General features: G+C 44.8%; 1 protein-coding gene across 4 annotated transcripts in view; it reads left to right on the top strand.

The window, feature by feature from the left end:
• The window catches only part of GASK1A (golgi associated kinase 1A), an 80,459-nt gene that overhangs the window by 58,071 nt on the left and 5,963 nt on the right, over nucleotides 1–16,425 (top strand). For all 4 annotated transcript variants that reach the window (XM_058443525.1, XM_058443526.1, XM_032161913.2 and 1 more), the window contains 2 exons: nucleotides 14,208–14,330; nucleotides 16,122–16,225. In XM_058443525.1, coding sequence (XP_058299508.1) covers nucleotides 14,208–14,330; nucleotides 16,122–16,225 — 227 coding nt within the window. The remainder of the gene's footprint in view (nucleotides 1–14,207; nucleotides 14,331–16,121; nucleotides 16,226–16,425) is intronic.

Raw genomic sequence — 16,425 nt, 5'->3', positions numbered from 1 at the left:
CTTGAGAACTTTCCCATCAAGAATTTAGTGGAAGCAGGTATACGTCCATCATTTTGATGTTTTTGTTAATGTTTCCAAACAATGTACTTTGAAATCAGAATCACTTCTTATCGTTTTTATATACTTCTGATGCTCTTCATCACATTAGTGATCAGAAATGAGGTGTAATTCCCCAACCCCTGCCCACAAGGACTAAGTAGGATCTTACTGTAAGTTGAAGGGAGTTCGGCCCTGACACATGGATTGTGCAAGAATGAACTGCTGTTGGTTTCGATTGACTGTCGATGGATTGTGGTGTGGTGTATCTGAAGGCTATTGAATGCAACTTACAATGCTTAATAAACATCTTTATTCTTTTAGTATAAAAAAAAAGAAAGTGAGTACCTCTTTTGATTTTTTTTTTTTTGGTCTCATCTTAGTCCTACCTCTGTTTAAACGCATTTTAAAACAAAAGACAAAAGTACATCCATATTCTTTGCCCTATTTTCTTTTCTTTTTTTAAACATCTATTTTTCTTGCTACCAGCACAATCTGCCACCAGGTAGTTTTTTTTTTTTTTTTTTTTTTTGAGACGGAGTCTGACTCTGTCACCCAGGCCGGAGTACAATGGCACAGTCTTGGCTCATTACAACCTCCACCTCCTGGGTTCAAGTGATTCTCCTGCCTCAGCTTCCCGAGTAGCTGTGATTACAGGTGCCCACCACCACACCTGGCTCATTTTTAGTAGAGACATTTTTAGTATTTTTAGTAGAGACAGGGTTTTGCCATTTTGGCCAGGCTGGTCTTGAACTCCTGACCACAGGTGATCCGCCTGCTTTGACCTCCCAAAGTGCTGGAATTACAGGCATGAGCCACTGCGCCTAGCCTAGGTAGGTTTTATTTATTTATTTTTTAAACTTGTATTTTAGGTTCAGGGGTACATGTGCAGGTTTGTTATACAGGTAAATTGTGTGTCATGGGTGTTTAGTGTACAGATGATTTTGTCACCCAGGTTATAAGCATAGTACTCGATAGGTAGTTTTTCGATCCTCTCCCTCCACCTTAAAGTAGGCCCCGTGACTGTTGTTCCCTTCTTTGTGTGGCCCCTGTGATTCCTTTCTTTGTGTCCGTGTGTACTCAATGTTTAGCTCCCACTTATAAGTGAGAACATGTGGTATTTGGTTTTCTGTTCCTGAGTTAGTTTGCTTAGGATTATGGCCTCCAGCTCCATCCATGTTCTTTGCCCTATTTTCTGTTGTGTTGTTGGTCTTTTTCTTAATGATTTTAAGAGCTTTTTATAGATTAAGGAACTTAGCCCTTTGTTTTCCATTGTAGTATATAATATTTCCCTTAGATTCAATTGTCATTAAGCTTTGTTTATAGTCTTTTTGCAGTGCAGAAAGTTTTAAAAATGTACATTGTTAAAATGACCAGGCTTTTCTCTGATTTCTAGGTTCGTGTGTTATATTTTAAAAGGCTATTCTCATTTCAGTGTTATTTTTAAAATTCTCTCATGTTTTTGATATATCTTCGATCCATCTGGAAGTTATTTTGGAGTAAGGGACAAGGTATAAAACAACCATTTTTTTTTTCAGATGGCAACCCAAATGTCTCAGTGACATTTGTTGAATAATCAATCTTTCCCTCAACTTGAAAGGCTACCTTTACCGTAGAGCCAATTTCCATAAGTATATAGGTCTATTTCTGGACTCTTTTCTGTTCCAGGAAAGGGTCTATTTATATGCCAGAGTCACACTGTTTGAATTACTGAGCTTTGTATTTTATGTTAATAACTAGTAGGACTTGGTCCTTCTCACTGCTCTTTTTTAGAATTTTCTTGATATTCTTGTGTACTTTTTTGCTTGTTCCTTCCCCTTCCCAGATCCTTTTGGGATTTTCTTGAAATCAAATCAAGTTTTTGTGGATTAATATAGAGAGCATTTACATCCTGAAATATAGTCACTCTAGCCAAGAACAGGTTATGCGTCTCCATCTGTTCACGTTCCTCAGAAGCATTTTGATGTTTTCTTCAGCTGGGTCTTCACTTTCAGGTTCGGTTATTCCTTGGTATTTTATCTTCTCGTGGCTATTGGAAATGGGATCTTTTATTTCATTACATGTTCTGGCTGGTAGCTCTTTGTCCATATGAAGCCTATTTCTTCTGCATATTAACTTTGCCACCATCCACCTTCCGACTTCATCTTGCTTTTAACAGTTGCTCAGTTTATCCTCTTGGGCTTCCCCTGCATACCATCATTTCATCTGTAACAAATGGGATTCTGTCTTTTCATTTCCTCTTTCTTACTCTTACCTTATTACATTTGCTGGTGTCACAGAGCAATGGTAAATATTAATGGAATGATAGACATGACATGTTTCTTACAGATCTGGGACAATTTCTAGTGTTTCACCATTAAACAGCATGCTGGCTTTTGACCGAAGATGCAATGAACTATTCATTATCCCTGCTTTATTAAGAGTTTTTCAGGCCAGGTGCAGGGGCTCACGCCTGTAATCCCAGCACTTTCCATCCTGAAGGCCCCAAGCCTGAGACTGTTCCCAGTCTGGGGAAGCGTCTCTGCGCTGGGGGCATGGGCCACCAGGGACAGCAGGTTGCTCTTCTGGAATCTATGAGACCCAGATCAGGCACTGCTTGAGGAACCCATCTTGGCCCCAGAGACATGACACGTTTCTTACAGATTCGGGACAATTTCTAGTATTTCACCATTAAACACCATGCTGGCTTTTGACTGAAGATATGATGAATTATTCATTATTCCTACTTTATTAAGAGTTTTCAGGCCAGGCGCAGTGGCTCACAGCTGTAATCCCAGCAGTTTGAGTGGGCCAGGTGGGAGGATTACTTGAGCCCAGGAGCTCAAGACCAGCCTGGGCAATATAGGGACACCTTGTCCCTACGGAAAAAAAAAAAAAAAAAATTAAAACTTAGCCAAGCAAGGTGGCATGCACCTGTAATCCCAGCTCCTCAGGAGGCTGAGGGGGAAGGATCTCTTGGGCTCAGGAGGTGGAGGTTGCAGTGAGCTGTGATCATGCCACTGCACTCCAGCCTGGCGACAGAGCCAGACCCTGTCTCAAAAGAAAACAAAAAAAAGTTTCATTGTCAGGAATGGATGTGTAATTTTTTCAAATGCCTTTTGGGTATTGTGGAAGAAGTCACCGTATTTTCCCCCCTAATTATTAAAGTGGGGACATTTTGTGATAGTGTTCCAATGGTGATTCATCTTAGCTTTCTTGGCCAGAACCTACTTTTGCTGTGGTGAATTCATCTTTTAATGGCTGCTGGGTTTTGCGTTGATGTTTAAAATTTAGGAGGCTCCACAGATGGTCTTTTTAGATAAACTATATAGTCCTTCTCAATCCAGCTTCTCAAAGCCCATCAGCTGGTCTATTCACCAGCTTCCAAAGATGGTGCTGAGACTTCTAGCCTTGGGCTTGGGGCAGATGAAGCAGTCTAAGTGTTCCCTCCCTGGAGCTTCCAGGGAAGATGCCGTGTATGTGGAAAGGCAAGGAGCACAGCAAGGTGAGTCCTCAGAGGAGAGTGAGAGTCAGTGCCGAGTAACTCCCTCCTCTTTCACACTCTGACCTCCCCAAAGCCTCACCAAATTCTTCAACAGCCAGCCAGCCAGTATGGGAGCAGCCTGCCACCCTCCTTGGAGAGAGGTGTTGGGGTATGGGAAGGGGAGTTGGCTCTCCTCCTGCCTCCAACTATGCTGCAACTCTCTGACCCCCAGGCAGTGAGCCTGCCTAGCCAGCAGCCACCCTTTCCACCGTGAAGGTCCCAGGCCTGTGACTGCTCCCAGTTTGGGGAAGCATCTCTGCGCTGGGGGCATGGGCCACCAGAGACAGCAGGTGGCTCTTCTGGACTCTACTAGCCCCAGATCAGGCACTGCTTGAGGAATCTTGGCCCCAGAGCCTTCACCCCGGACCTTCCCACCCCCACAGCTGGACCTGGTGTCCCTTCTTGGCAGACTGCAGTATCTTGTCCCATCCAGATGTCCTGTTTGGAAGGTCACAGAGGCAGTTACCCTACTATATCCTTCATGCTGGCAGCCAGTCATGCACTTCAATTTGTTCTTGCATCCAAAAACCTTCAACTAAGTCTCTGGTTATGATAAACATGTTCTGGGGGCTGGATCACATTACTCAGCCTCTGTGACTCATTATTCAGCTTCATCTTTGAAATGGGAACAATAACAGTATCTATCTCTTGTCTGCTAGCAGGGGTCAAATGACTTGTGATATGTAAAGCACTAAGGATAATACCTGGCACACAGTAAGGCCATTACAATGGCTTAACTAAAATTAAACAAAAACTTCAGTCCACACGATTATGTAACACTGCCAGAAAACCCAAACTCTAAAGGATTATCATTTGTTCTTGGTATCTCTTCATTTTTTTCAAAAAGGGGGGAAAATCAAATATTGAAGGAATATGGGAATGAAAGTTAAGCTTGGTCTTGTTTGGCTGCTAGTCTGCTACTGTTTAAACCTAATTTCTCTTCTGTAGAAAAAACCAACCAGACAGTGTGGCAGAATAATCACACTGGCAAGTGTGCCAGCCAAGCCCTCACTGTGAAACATTCAAATGGGTGTAGATTCTGGGAAGCCAGCACTGCACACATCATATGGGCCAGTATTTCTTGTAGCTTCCTCTCAAAATAAATGCTGCTGCAAGTTTAAATCTGCACAGAATGGCCTTGAGATGGGAGCAGGGAGGGTTTGGTGGGAGCAAGGGGGTTTGGCTGGCCATGCAGTGGGTGTGAAGCAAAATCCAGAGCAGTTATTGCATTTTGGGCTTGCTAGAGCTGCCCTGACATTTGATCTCCTGGCCCAAGAGAATTCAGCTGGTGGGTTTCTGTCTCACAGATATGTCTGTGCTCCAAACACTAGGCTTGTGCCAGACTCTGGTTCTCAGGTCTGTAGTGCTGGGCGAGTGGGGGGTGAGGCCAGCGCTATTTAGGAGGGAACCACTGGCCTGTCCCCTCCAGGGCCAGAGACTTCTGGAAACTCTCCATAACAACCGCCTCCTGCTTTACATCCTGTGTGGTCCTCAACACGGCCCCATGGGAGTATCACCTCCCCATTTTGCTGATGAGAAAACTGAGGCACAGCAAGATTAGTAATTTCCTCAGTTTGCATAGCCAGGACATAGTGGTGGCAGGATTCATCCCCAAATCCATCTGGACTTCAAACTGGGGGTCACAAACTAAACCATGGCCCACAATGCAGCCAAATTCACTCCTTGCCTTTTTGTAGAATGGTTTAGAATGATTTTAGCCCTCTTAAGTGGTTGAAAAAATTGAAAGAATAATATTGTGGGACATCTAAATTTATGTGAAATTCAATTTCAGTGCACATAAGATTTTATTGGTGTTGGGGTGATCACACCCAACACCAGGCCGTGGGGGCTACAAAGTCCGGTGGAGTCAAAGGAACGAGAAAAGACAAGTTAAGAGTGCATAAGGTGGGTCCAGGGGGCCAACGCTAGTATGGAGGCTGCGAAGGCCCCAAGCTGTGGGAGCCCACATTATTTATTGGTGATCAAACAAATAAGCAGGTGGTGAGGACGTTGAGGATGTGGGGGTAAACAGATGAGGGTGTGAGGATGTGGGAGTAGAAAGGTAGCGGTGCATCAAGTGTAGCTCTGACGATTTAGCATTTTCTTTGACACGTATAGAATATGCTCTGCTGCTTGAGATAATGGAGAGCATGTTTACGAGCCTGGGAGAGCAACCAACAAGTCTGTGCACATTCCAGAGGCTACGGGGGGTTTTATGTCCTGGGCCCTGGATTCTATCCAAGCCACAAGGGGTTTTATGCCCTGAGCTTAGATTTGTGGTGCAGCAGGGCAGCCTTCCACCCTTTGGCACAGAGCTTGGTGTTCCAAAGGCCATGAGGGATTTTAGACTCTGGACCCTGGACATCTTCCAAGACTCTTTTATATTATGACAGACAATCCAGTCCTGCCTCAGCTCTTCTACCAACATATTGCAATATAGCCATGCCTATTTGTTTATGTATTACCTATAATATATAAGATATGCACTACAGTAGCAGACTTAAGTAGTTATGACAAAGACTGTATGGCCTCCAAAGCCTAAAATATTTACTCTCTAGTCCTTTACAGAGAAGTTTTCTGATCTCTTCACTAAACCACTGCGTTGGTAGCCTCTGGTGGCTCTTGCTAAGGATGGGGTGCATATGAAAGCATGGAGTAGGCTCATATATGGGTGGTGATATGGTTTGACTGTGTCCCCACCCAAAATCTCATCTTGAATTGTAATCCCCATAATCCCCATAATCCCTACGTGTCAAGGAAGACACCAGGTGGAGGTAATTGAATCATGGGGATTGGTTTCCTCAATGCTATTCTCGTGATAGTGAGTTCTCATGAGATCTGATGGTTTTATAAGTGCCCAGTAGTTCCTCCTGCATTCATTCTCCTTCCTGCCACCTTGTGAAGAAGCTTCCTTGCTTTCCCTTCACCTTCTGCCATAATTGTAAATTTCCTGAGGCCTCCTCAGCCATGCAGAACAGTGAGTCAATTAAATCTCTTTCCTTATAAATTACTCAGTCTTGGGCAACTGTTTATAGCAGTATGAAAATGGACTAATACAGTAAATTGGTACCACAAAGAGTGGGGTGCTGCCATAAAGTTACCTAAAAATGTGGAAGTGACTTTGGAACTGGAAAACAGGCAGACGTTGGAACAGTTTGGAGGGCTCAGAAGAAGACAGGGAGATGTGGGAAAGTTTGGAACTTCCTAGAAACTTGTTGAATGGCTTTGAACAAAATGTTGATAGTGATATGGACAATGAAGTCCAGGCTGAAGTGGACTCAGGTGGAGATGAGAACTTGTTGGGAACTAGAATAAAGGTGATTATTGCTATGCTTTAGCAAAGAAACTAGTGGCATTTTGCCCCGCCCTAGAGATCTGTGGAACTTTGAACTTGAGAGAGGTGATTTAAGGTATCTGGCAGAAGAAATTTCTAAGCAGCAAAGCATTCAAGATGTGACCTAGATACTCTTAGAAACATTCAGTTTTATGCATTCACAGAGATGGTTTGGAATTGGAACTTATAATTAAGATGGAATCAGAGCATAAAAGTTTGGAAAATTTGCATCCTGATGATGTGGTAGAAATGAAAAACCCATTTTCTGGAGGGAAATTCAAGCTGGCTGCAGAAATTTGCGTAAGTAATGAGGAGTGAAACGTCAATGCCAAGACAATGAAGAAAATGTTTCCAGGGCATGTCAGAGGTCTTCATGGCAACTGTCCCATCACAGGTCCAAAGGCCTGAGAGGAGGAAATGGTTGTGTGGGCCGGGCCCAGGATCTTGCTGCTTTGTGTAGTCTTAGGACTTGGTGCCCTCCATCCTAGCTGCACCAAAAAAGGGCCAAAGTACAGCTCACGCCATTGCTTCAGAGGGTACAAGCCCCAAACCTTCTTGGCCTCCCTGTGGTGTTGCACCTGTGGCTGCACAGAATACAAGAATTGGGCTTTGGAAACCTTCACCTGTATTTCAGAGGATGTATGGAAACACCTGGATGTCCAGGCAGAAGTCTGCTGAAGGGGTGGAACCCTCATGGAGAACCTTTGCTAGGGCAATGTGGAAGGGAAATGTGGAGTCAGAGCCCCCACACAGAGTCCCCAGTGGGGCACTGCCTCATGGAGCTGTGAGAAGAGGGCCATCATCTTCCAGACCCCAGAATGGTAGATACACTGACAACTTGCACTGTGCACCTGGAAAAGCTGCAGACACTCAATGCCAGCTGGTGAGAGCAGTCGGGAGGGGGTCTCTAACCTGCAAAGCTACAGGGGCAGAGCTGCCCAAGACTGTGGGAGCCCATCTCTTGCATCAGCATGAGAACGGACCAATACAGGTGGTATGATACTAGCTTTAGTGATTTAAAAGGAACTCTCTAACCCTGTCCTAGCCAACATTTTTATTAGTAGCCTGAATGAGGACATCTGGGCTGTAGGGGACCCAGCCAGTCTCTCTGTAGTCCTTCCTCACAGAGTCCTGATTTGATTCACCTTCCACCTATTCCTGGATTCAGAGGCAGTGGGTTCAAGGATCAGTGCATTAACATCTTCCACTGATTGCTATTGGTCCAAGAATGTGTGCCTCTTAATTTGGCTGAAGGGAAGACCTTCTATTCCATGGTTGTTGAGGGCAAAGGTTCCTTCTCTCTCTCCCCTTCTCTCATACTCTTCTTCTCTCTCTTCTGCTGGGCAGGAACAAGGAAACATATCCCCACAGCAACTACCTGCAGGCATCCTAAGACAACACTGGGATGCTGTTAACATTGTGGGTGGTAACGTGGAGGGCAGAGGTTCCTTCTCTCTCTCCCCTTCTCTCATACTCTTCTTCTCTCTCTCCTGCTGGGCAGGAACAAGGAAACATATCCCCACAGCAACTACCTGCAGGCATCCTAAGACAACACTGGGATGCTGTTAACATTGTGGGTGGTAACGTGGAGGGCAGAAAGCAACCCAAGTCCTTATCATGACAATATGGAGCTGCTAAATCTACCCAACCTGCCCTTCCTCCAGACTTCCTTCTGTAGATAATCTCAACCTTCCTTATGGTTGAAGCCATTTTGAGTCAGGTTTTTCTGTTACTTGTGGCTGAAAACACTCCCATTGGTATAGTAGCTTACTGGTCTGGCTGGCACAACTGAAAATTGTCAGAGGAAGGAAAAGCAAATGAATGTGACGGCAAAACCATCCAAAAAAGATTCAATGGGTTGCAATGAAAGATTAAAGGAGGAAATGGAATAGTGTTAAATGTAAAGTCTACTGAAGGCCTGTGAGTCAGTGGTATAAAGGCAGGTTAATGAAGCCCTGGCTGAATGGACACATATGAGACAGAGACTTGCTAGTTTTGGACATGCACAATAGGTGTCAACAATATGATAAGATTGGTGAAGATGCTAATTCAGCCTTAGCATCTGGAATCAGGGAGGCGATGTTTCGGTGCTACTCCATAACTTGATTCTCAGCTGTTGTGTCCAGTGCTAGTTACTAAAGTATGACAAGAATATTGACCAACAAGAGCCTGGACATGTGACAGCAATAGAGACCGTGAGGGGTTTCTATCTAGGTTTGAGTTCCCCAAAAAGGGACTCTGAGACTAGAATTTGAATAGAGCAATTTATTTGGGAGGTGGTCCTAGGAAACCTGGTGGGCAAATGGGGAAGTGAAGCAGGGAAGGAAGAAAAACTAATGAAGGGTACAGTAAAGAGCAGGCTGCCACCATGGGCAAGTGAGGCTGAACCCAGATGAGGGCCCTTGACAGACTGTGTAGAACACTGCTGTAGGGTATCATTCCCCTGGGAGGTGAGGGGCTATGATATTTTTACAGTAACTGCCATAAGTCATTGTTTGAAGCTTGCTCCTAGGGGCATTGATTTTCCAGCACTTTGGCCTGCTGCGTGAGTGGGTCAAGCCTGTTATGGGCAAGAGTACCTCTACATATGGGGACTGTATGGTTGGGACCTTCTGTAGGTGAGCCCTAGGTTCATGGATGGAGAGCATCAAAAGCATCTACCATAGTTGCAGAACCCAAGTGTGTTTAACCTGGATGAAGGAAAATTCAGGGGGTGCATCACTTGAAGGGAGTTTGATTCCAAGCAACAGAGACTAACTCCGGTTAACATAAGCAAGAAAATAGTCTACATTTGGTAAGACATTAAGGGCTTCAAGGAATGGAAGAAAAAGGCCTGGGAAGCCTGAAGAGTCAGGGGAAGGATGGAGGGTATATGGTTAGGGGAGCTTGGACCCCATCCTCACTTCATGGCTGGGTGTGCAGGGTACTTGGATTGATTGTGCCACCAGACTGTATCTGGCAGGGAAGGTTGATTCTCTTATAGGAAAACCAGGAACTCTAGTGAGTGGTGTGCATGCCAATGTATTTAGAGGGAAATTTCTAATGTCTGCAACTTACTTTGAAATGCCTAAAAAATAAGAAATAAGATGACCTAATGGATAGATATAGAGATGTATCAATAGATATGTCATAAAGTAAGTATAATAAAATATTAATGGTAGAATTTTGGTAATGGGTATGTGGGTATTCACCATAAAATTATTTCAAATTTGCTGTATGTTTGAAACTTTTTATAATAGGGTATTAAGGGAAAGAAAGAAAATTGGATATTGGTTACCCAAAGTTCAGGAGGCCAAAGCAGTAAAGAGGGTCCTCCTCAGGAAGTCTTGCTAATTGGCTCATTGCATGAACAGGGCTGTGGTTCTGGGCTGGACTAATCTTTTGGGCTTTGCGCATTGGCCTCTGGGCTAAACTTGTTTTTTTACTAGAATCAGTGGATATATTTAATCCATTTGGTCTACTGCCCTCAGCCTGTCTAGACCTGAGGTATGCTTTCTCCATGTTTAACTTTATAAAACAAAGAAAATAATGTTTGGGGACAGTACTTGGGACTATTGAATGCTGTCTCATTTCTTAACATCTGGTTTTGTGAGATTGGTTGGTGACTAGAACTGTAGTTATTTTCTTGGTAATTGCACTGGGATTACCATTAACATCTTGATTTATTACAATCTAGGTCAGATTACCAGCAATTTAATTTCAATAGTGTAAAAGGACTCTATATATAAATCTGTCCCCCCCCCCCACTTTTATGCTGTTGTCACAAATTACATCTTTATACATTTTCTGCCCATCAGCATGGATTATAATTATTGCTTTTAGCGGTTGTTTTTTAAAATCAGAGGGGAAAAAAGAAGTCCAGACCAAAAAGAATACGTTTATAATGTCTTTTATGTTTATGTAGTTACCTTGAACAGAGCTTTTTAGTTCTTGATATTAATTCAAGTTACTACTTAGTGTCCTTTCATTCAACCTGAAGGCCTCCTTTTAGTATTTCTTGTAGAAGAAGCCTGCTGACAATAAACTCTGTTTTTGTTGTTCTGTTAATGTCTTCATTTCTCCTTAATTTTTGATATATAAAATTCTTGGTTGACAGACTCTCTTTTTTTTTAAATTTAATTTCAACACTTTGAATGTTATTCCTCTGCCTTTCGGCCTCCATGGTTTTTGATAAATCTGATATCAAATTACTCTTTGAAAGAATCCTTTTTATGTGATGAGTGACTTCTGTCTTGCTGCTTTTAAGATTCTCTCTCTGTCTTTGGCTTTTGACAGTTTTATTCTAGGTGTAGGTCTCTTTCAGTTTATATTAATGGAGTTCACTGGACCTCTTGGACGTGTAGATCAATGCTTTTCATCAAATTTGAGGAGTGAGGAGGTTTTGGACATTAATTCTTCTAATATTATTTTCACATCCTCCTCCCTTCCTTTTAAAACTCCTCTTATATATATGTTGGTACACTTGATGGTGTTACATGGGTCTCTGAGGCACTGTTTATTTTTCTTCATTTTTTTCTTCTTATTCCTTGTACTTGATAATCTCAGTTGACCTATCTTCAGGTTTTCTGATTCGTTCTTATGCCTGCTCATAACTGCTGTTCGATCCTCTCAGTGAATTTTTAAAAGTTGTTGTACTTTTCAACTCCATAATTTATATTTGGTTTCTCTTTATAATTTCTATCTTATTATTCATGTAGTCTTTATGGTGAGGTATTGTTCTCATACTTTACTTCTCTAGGCTTGATTTCCTTTAGTTCTTTGAACATATGTAAAATAGCTGATTTAAATTTTTTTATCTAACAGCTGGGCTTCCTCAGGAAAAATTTTGATTGATTGACTTTTTTCATGCATATTGGCCATACTTTGTTTCTTTGACTGTCTCATATTTTTTGTTGAAAACTGAGTATTTAAATAATGTAAGGTGGCCACTCTGAAAATCAGATTCTTCTTTTCCCCAGGATTTTTGTCGTTGCTGTTTGTTGTAGTTGTTTTTGTTTGTAGTGATTTTCTTTATTTGCTTGTTTTATTTTTATGAACAAATTCTATATTCATCTGTGTTCTTTAGTGTATATGGCCACTGAAATTTCTGCTCAGTTAGTTCGGTGATCAGCTGATGACTGAGCAGGAGATTTTCATGAATTTCTGGAGCCAGTAAGTCTCTTAGTCTTTGCCAAAGGACTCTGCGTGTATGTGTTGAGACATCTCCAACACGTATGTATGCAATTGACAAATCTGCTTTTGCCTTCATCATGCTTATATAGTCTCAAGGTCAACCGGAGGTGAGAGCTTAGGGTATTTTCAGTCTTTTCCTGAACACGTGCACAGTCCTACACATGTGCATGTGGCCTTCTAGATTTCCAGGAACATACTGGAGCTTTTCACAGCCCCTTGGACATTTCATTTCTTATCTTTTCCTTTTAAAGCTTTTTGTTTAATCTATTGTTTGTCCCAACTGTTATCCATTGTCTCAGACAGCCATGCTGTTGAAACATTTACCAGTAAATGTTCTCAACAAATGTCCTCTACCCTTCCAGGAGAAGGCTTTTAGTACCGGGCAACCAAAAAAGCCATGCCTCTTAGTGGAGTTTACCAGGGAATAACCAGACACGTCAGATAATGACAATTTTCTTGAAACGAAGTCTGCTCTGCTGCCTTCATACTGTTTCCAGGTTCCCAGGCTGATGTCTTCCTCTCCAGTGGTATTCCCAGGCTTTTTAATTCAGACTAGCCCTTCTGCAAAGATGGGATCAGAGTGTCCAATCTAGGTCTTCCCCACACCAGGCTCTTTTAGGAACTTAGTACATTTTGCAGCCTGAGAGTTAGATACCTATGTGATTCATTGTCCTGACTGGTAGATCCCAGAGGTCCTCAAGGCCTCCCCACTGACTTTCATCACCACTTGGGAGATTTAAGAAAACGACTAAAACCCCTAGTCCCATAACCTTTGGGGTCTGGAGCCCTTCCTAGTATTTGGACAAATCCCAAGGAGTAGATGGACTCTTTCTGTTTCATGTGCCGTGAGCACTACCCTGACTTGCCCCACACCAAACCTGAACTCAAAGCTCAGCATCCACCAAACATTTCACAAGGGCAGCAACTTCACTGAAGGACGGAGAACTTACCGGAGGGCACATCTCAGCCCCTGCTGCTCCCTGCTTCCCTTCACCTTCTCTATTCCTCTGTCCTCATTCTTCCGCAGCAAGAAACTAACTTTTCTTCTTGTCCAATGCAAAGCAAGTCCTCCCACACCCAGACCTCCTGGGATTTCACCTTCTACCCTAAGCACTCATCGAGGTATTGCATCAAACCAAGTTTCCTTCATAAAAGGAAAATAGAATGAGTTGTCCCTGGCTTGCCCATCCTGTGTGTGATGGTGATTCCCTACTGCTCAGCTGCCCTCGCTTCATCTTTCATCCACTTCCTAGCATCTCCCAAGCCTTCTCCAAACCAACTCCTCACTTCGACTATTCTCCCTTTCCTGTCTTTCTCCCCACAGCAAGCCCTCCCCTAAACATCCTCAGAGGACTCTACCACTTTTTCTTGTATGCCTCTCCATCCTCAACTTTGTCCTAGATACTTACAGCAGATACTATCCTCATGTAGGTCAGGGCTGGGGTAGACCCACGATTCTTCCTATTGCTGACTTGCAGGCTGCGCCTTTCCTTCTGAAGAAAGCATCCCAGAAGCAAGTGAGTGGGAAGTGTGATTCTAGGAATCCTCTGATCCACTCTAAAATGCTGTGGGTGTTATCTGTATGTGTCTATTCAGGGGAAGGGTGGCAAAGCTCCTCAGAACTGACTGCACACCACATTGAGGATGCCCTCTTCTTTCCCTGGCTTGATTCAGGCCTGCTGCAAGGTGAGAGAGCTGTCCAGTTGGAGCTGTTGAGATGATCATTGAAGGACTTGCACCTTTGAAGAAAGGAAGAATCCCTGATGTAGCATTTGCTGCTTAAAGAAAAAATAGAGTGATGTGGAATCTCCCTAGGTAGACAGGCAGACGGTCAGCACTCGGAGCCCCAGAGGTGCCAGGCTAGAGCTCAAGAGCAACAGTGTAGGTTAAGCTGTGGGCACTGGGTGAAAATCCACACTAGCCTGAGGCATGAGCAGACAGCTCCTGGTGTGCAGAGTGATCTGGCCGGAGGAGGAAAGCGGAAGCTCCATTTAGGAATGACCAGCACAGAGAACCACTGAGGGCCACGCCTGCTGTGGCGCCAGGGTCATGTAGGAAACAGCCGCTCAGGTGGCCTCCGTACGGTGCCTGGTGGAGGCAGGCCCCCTGCTGCACCCTACCAAAAGCTGGGTGTCTCCACAGGTCCACGACCGCTTGGATCGCTACTGCTGTGGCTTCGAGCCTGAGCCCTCAGACCCCTGTGTGGAAGAGAGGCTCCGAGAGAAATGCCGGAACCCAGCCGAGCTGCGGCTGGTCCACATCCTGGTACGTCTCCTCCACACCATCCCCTTGTCACCCCAGACCCGGGTCTTCCTGTGTCCTTCAGAAGATGCTGTTAACAAGTTTCAGAGATCAGTTGATGCTGGGGTTTCCCGGTCTTCTTCTTTTCAGCAGCAGAACCAATTGTTTGAATATTTCCAGGAGTCCGCAATATATAAAGCTGACAAAATGGAGCTTTAAGAATGTGCCTGAGGAGAAGTGTGGGGTGGGGGCTGGAGCCCTGTTTTCACTGTCTCCACTGTCCGTAAGAGACTCCAGAGAACAACTAGGGCTCCTGGAAGTAGAGTTTGAGAATGATGTGTCTAGTCAACATCCTCCTTGTGCCAGTAAATGAGGAATTGCAGTCTGGAGGGAAAGGAATCTCCAAGGCCATACGGTAGCAGCATTAGGGCATGAACCCAAGACCACTGTGGCTCACAGGCTGGTGCTGCTCCTGTCAAAACTAGAGTCCAGGGTGGGAAGCAATGTGCCGAGGCCACTGGAGAGGGCAGAATAGCCACTTCTGCATAAGAAGCAAGGTGCTTCCCCCAGGGAAGGGCTTCTCTATCTTCTCCTGCAGTGAGGCATAGTGTTCTCACAGCCTCCCTTTGCTCTTGGAGGGTAGCTGTCAGCATGGTGTCCAGGGATGGGCTTCAGGGAGGCCACATCACCCGAAGGCCAGGATTGCTTAGTGGTGGTGCTGGGAATTCTCCTCCCTTACCCCCAGAGCCATCTCTCCTCTTCCCTGGTCAAAGGTAAATATCCATGGGAGAGACAAAGCTTTAATAGCCATTGTTTACCCCTGGTGAGCAGGCATTTCACAGATCTCTTAGGACAGCAGTTTCCAGAGGGAAGAGTCACCTGGCTTTGAGCAAAAGGTGATCCTGACATGTGGAGTGGGGTGAGAAAGGAGAAGAGGCAGAGAGAAGGGAAGCTGGGGTCCTCAAAACAGAAGTTCATAGCTTAAGCCTAGGCTGCTGGAGAGGATTGTGGGAAGTGTCCATGGACTTTTGGAGGCTATGTGGGAAAGGAGTGAGTGCGTGCATGGGAGTGGGGACCAGAAGAGATGGCCTCCCATTCGCAACCACACCATATTCTTTAAGGTACTAAAGAATTTTCTGGTGCTGATTTTGGTTTTGAAAAGGTTTAGGAGCTGCTAAACTCTTCTGTAGAAACAGAGTATGGTCAGTGCTTTTTGAGGATAAAGGACATCTCTGTGTGATCTCAGTGATGCTCATGGGGATGCCCAAGTGCACAGGCACAGGTGGCACAAAGGGGTGACTGAGTGTGTGTACACATGTGAGCAGCACATGTGCGATGCCCCTCACGGCTGGTGGTCCCAAGGAGCAGGCTACCTCGGCACCTGCTGATTCCCACCCTTGCTCCTCACCCCTTCAGCCACCAAAACAGGATCAGTCCTTTGGCCTTGCAATTTAGCAGATGGTGCTGTGGCTTAGCCCTATGGGTCCGGGTTTGAAACAGCCCAGCTACTTACTAGCTGTGTGATTTTGTGCAAATTGCTTAACTTAAAGAAGGTGCCACCATTTCTGTAAAATAGGGCTAACACTAGTGCCTGCTTCCTAAGGTTACTGGGGGAATTAATTGACAGGATGCCTGGAAGCACTTAGCACAGTGCCCAGCATAGAGTAAGCGCTCAGCGGTGAGGACTGTTTGTTAGGATGGACTGTGGGACTGACAGCTCAGGGCTCTCAGCCCCTTAATCTTGACCAAGTCCATAGGTACCAGCTGTAGCTGCACCCTTACCCACCTCTGTCTCTGTCCACCCTCTTCCCCGAGGTCCGGAGCAGCGATCCATCTCACCTGGTCTACATCGATAACGCTGGCAACCTTCAGCACCCTGAGGACAAGCTGAACTTTCGGCTGCTGGAGGGCATAGATGGGTGAGGGTCAAAAGGGTTGGGTGGAAGTTCATGGGACTGAGACCTGATGGCCTTGCTGCAAACCTTGGGACCTTCAGCTGTGGCCCTGAGAAGCCCACGGTCCATCAGACAGAAGCTGTTGGATCAGAACTGTAGGTGGTGGTGGGGAGCCCTGGGAAAGCTGAGAGGGGATACAGTTGGCAGGGCCTACCCCAATATCC

This window comes from Hylobates moloch, unplaced genomic scaffold, assembly GCF_009828535.3.
Source record: "Hylobates moloch isolate HMO894 unplaced genomic scaffold, HMol_V3 SCAFFOLD_8, whole genome shotgun sequence".
NCBI classification, from domain to species: domain Eukaryota; kingdom Metazoa; phylum Chordata; class Mammalia; order Primates; family Hylobatidae; genus Hylobates; species Hylobates moloch.
The sequence above is the reverse complement of the archived record's forward strand: the minus strand, read 5'-3'. Positions and strand labels throughout refer to the sequence as shown.